This window comes from Anopheles merus, chromosome 2L, assembly GCF_017562075.2.
Source record: "Anopheles merus strain MAF chromosome 2L, AmerM5.1, whole genome shotgun sequence".
In the NCBI taxonomy this organism is placed as follows: domain Eukaryota; kingdom Metazoa; phylum Arthropoda; class Insecta; order Diptera; family Culicidae; genus Anopheles; species Anopheles merus.
In genome coordinates, this window is record NC_054083.1 from 25,506,728 (window position 1) to 25,510,189 (window position 3,462).

The 3,462-nt window shown below is 46.4% G+C and overlaps 1 protein-coding gene across 1 annotated transcript; it reads right to left on the reverse strand.

Moving 5' to 3' along the window:
* Positions 1–828: 828 nt before the first annotated feature.
* Positions 829–3,132, reverse strand: LOC121594344 (hexamerin-1.1-like). The gene is made up of 3 exons (XM_041917503.1): positions 3,006–3,132; positions 2,807–2,934; positions 829–2,725 (listed from the first exon to the last, which is right to left on the reverse strand). Exons 1-3 carry the CDS (start codon positions 3,094–3,096, stop codon positions 872–874), a joined length of 2,073 nt encoding a protein of 690 aa, XP_041773437.1. The 5' UTR covers positions 3,097–3,132; the 3' UTR covers positions 829–871.
* Positions 3,133–3,462: the final 330 nt, after the last annotated feature.

Genomic DNA, 3,462 nt, shown 5'->3' on the forward strand with positions numbered 1-3,462 from the left:
TGGAAGACTCGGACCCATATGTCATATGAACATGTCATGACATTTAATAGTAGCTATTCCATAAGTTCAGAATGACTAAATTAAATTTTCGTATGTCCTATATGGTATATGGTTGTGAAAATGGTCAATGATAGCGGAATAGTCAAACATCTTCTTCTTTGCCACAACAACCGTTGTCGGCCAAGGCCTGCCTGCGCCACACCGGGGCTTGGTTTTTAGTGACTTTTTGATAAACCATAGCAGGATTTTAGTCAGTCATACTGGAAGTTGAACCCATGATTGACATGTTATTAAGTCGTTCGAGTTGACGACTGTACCACGAGTCCAGCCGATAGTCAAACATAGTGAAAAAGAAAGTGGACCACGATTGCTAATGTAATGGAACAACTAACATTTGTAAATAAGACAAAAATATGGAAGGACTATGAACCGGGATCACAATAGGATGGAAGCCTGTACCAAGATAGCAACACGATCATAAAAAATATCAGTAAACAGACATCAAGAGAGAGCAGGAATGCTTACCTACATGTTTGAATGAAAACATTTAAATGTGCCCTGCAGTTAGTATACACGTCTTAGGTTCTGTTGATTAAACATGCAACCAGGCCAAATTAACTAGTGTGTAGCAAATTCTTTTTGTCTAAATAATCAAATTTCCACGTAAAGTTCAAGAGAGTCAACTCAGTGCAATCATCTGTTAGAGTAACATTCCGATGCAATTCGTAGCATTTTTTTCTGTCTTATCTCTCAATTCAACATCTAATCCAGAAATCCTTCTTATCATTCTTATATTCTTAAAAAAAAAAAACAGTCGACAGACGATTATTTTTCTATATCAGCTTCTTTATTTTCATCTCAAATCAATACGTTAGTACATCTTCTTAAAGTCGTCGTTATGATAGATCAACACGTCCTTAAAGTACATGTTCTTGGTGTAGAAGTAGTTGAAGTTGATGACGCGATCGAACGGATAGCCGAACGGAAGATTGTCGTAATAGCGCATTCCCGATCCAACACCGCAGGAGAAGGATTTGTCATAGGAGTAAGGCTGTGCGCTGCCCGTGTACGGCGTGATGATGAAGTAGAACTGCATCGGCATACCGCCGGTCCAGCCCTTGGGCAAGATCAGACGATCCGGGAATCCACAGTGGGCCTCCGACATGTCCAGGGCGAACTTCTCCTGTCCGTTGTATCCGAGCATGATCTTCTTGTACAGGTCGGTGTACATGGTACGATCCTTGACGCTCCAGTAGAAGTCGCGCGAGTTACGCACGAAGGTGTTCTTGCCAGCGGTGAAGTCGACCAGATACTGATCAATCTCAACAAAGTACTTCTTGTAGTACTGCAGATCAAAGATGCTTTCAAACTTCGGACCAACGAACGCCCGGATGACGGCCTTTCCGGTGTAGTTCGACATGACGTTCATCGTGTAGCCGAATGGCTTGTGGTTGAGGCGACTCTGGCGTGCGTAAACGGCATAATCGAAATACTTGTCGGTAGACTGCATGGGCAGAACGTTGGAGACGTCCGAATCGAAGTAGTCGAAGTAGGTCATCAGCTTGTCGAATGTAACGTCCTGAATAGCGACACCGTTGAAGTTGAGCTCGTCGTAAGTGTAGCTTGGCAGGAAGCGCTTGAAGTAGCTGTAGATATCCAGGAAGCGCTCGTACAGCTGGTAGAAGATTGGATCGCGCAGGCTCGTCTCGAACTGCATCAGTACCGAGGGCCACATTTTCTTCGACCGGTACTCCGTGTTCGACAGCAGGGCACGGGACAAAATTTCAATGTACCCCATGTGCTTCATACCGTACGAATCAACATTCACGTTCATGATGCTGCCAAACGCATCGGCCGACTCCGGCAGCCGCAGATCAATACGTTGGCCATCGTCCGTCATGTAGAAACCATCCTCGATCGTCTTGCGCAGCTTAATCTCCCAGCCGGTAACCCAGTCGAGCCGCTTGTACAGATCATCATCTAGCACGAAGTTGTTTTCCCGGCTCTTGAACGGCACACCGTTCCAGTAGCTGAGCATCGTCGAGTAGCCGGTTTTGATCGGGAAGCGCCACGCCAGCGGTTGCACGGTGGCCATGCCGTTCGATAGGCGCTCCAGATTGTAGCGGGCGAGCAGCGTCTGATGCACGTACCAGAACAACTCTCCGCGGCGGTCCTTGATCAGCCCGAACCGTTCGCCGCCCAGCGTGAACGGATAGTCCATCATGAAGTAGAAGTAGTACGCGTTCAGGCCAATGTCCTCGGTGTAGTAGTTGAGGTACTCCTCACTCTTAAGGCTGTTGTACGCGTCCAGCTTGTACGCTTCGAACGCGGTGTAGTTGGCGAACACGACGTTGTACTTGCCGTTGGCATTCAGGCCAAACTTGGCATCGTACAGCTTCTTGTTCGTGATGGAACGGATCACATCGGTGTTGAAGAAGTAGTACGGGTAGATCTCATAGATGGCTGGCAGGACGATGCCCTGCAAATCTGCGCGCTGGAACACGGTCAAATGAACCACGTAGATGAACATGCACTCGTTCACGTTCTCGCGGGCCCACAGCAGGTTCTGATAGTACGTGTCCCAGTCGGCGCTGTTGAACAGCAGGTTGAACAGCAGATAGGTCTGCCGGAGATGATCCTCGTTGTAGATGGTGAAGAGTGCGCCCTTCTCCACAAAACCACCGGTCGTGTACCAGTCGAAGAACTCGGCCACTTGTGGGAAGTTCTGTAAGTAGCATTTCAAACAAATAACATATAAAATCAATATAGCGGGGTTTTATAGGGCTTGCAGGAATTTAAATCTCACATGATACTTGGACTCATCCGACACCCAGCTCTTGGTGTACGGCAGGTACTCCTCATACTTGAGCGGCAGGTGTATGTTGCGCAGCACTTCGAAGAAGAACTTTTGCTTGAACAGCAAATCCTTGTCGGCTGTTGGGAAGTAGGGAATGCACAAAATTAGCAACTTTAACGATGATGCTGCTTAGAATATACATTCTTACCGTATTTTACTTCGTACTTGGTGCTCGGTACGTACGATCCACTGGCCAAAGCGGCCAGGGAGATCACCACTGCCAGGATGATGTGCTTCATACTGTTCGTAGACTGCTCTGCCTTGCCTTTTGCTAAACCGAGCCCGCTTTATATACTACAAAACTGTTCGGTATCAAGTAAAGTTCTTTTTTATTTTGTATGATGTGTGCTGCAAACATCCCAGACCTCGTATAATATTTGCCTAACCTATCAAAATTGCATGCAACGGTCACGTTTTGCTCTATTTTTTAACATTCGAATACGAGTAAATTGTTGTGTCTATTACCTGCATTAACCTGTTATCTTATCGCCACATGCACGAGCGCTTTCGGCTATGAAACGTCTTGAGAAATTGACCAATTGGAATCTTGTTAGGTCTTGGTAGCTTATTGCTTTCTAGGCGGTCCGAATTCGGTCTACGAATAT

What these genes read in the sequence shown, in the direction of transcription:
- LOC121594344 (XM_041917503.1), bottom strand. Translation starts at nt 3,096, where the DNA reads ATGAAGCACATCATCCTGGCAGTGGTGATCTCCCTGGCCGCTTTGGCC. An exon ending in CAAGTACGAAGTAAAATACG is followed by an intron (nt 2,935 to 3,005) that starts GTAAGAATGTAT and finishes ACTTCCCAACAG; the next exon opens with CCGACAAGGATTTGCTGTTC. An exon ending in CGGATGAGTCCAAGTATCAT is followed by an intron (nt 2,726 to 2,806) that starts GTGAGATTTAAA and finishes TGCTACTTACAG; the next exon opens with AACTTCCCACAAGTGGCCGA.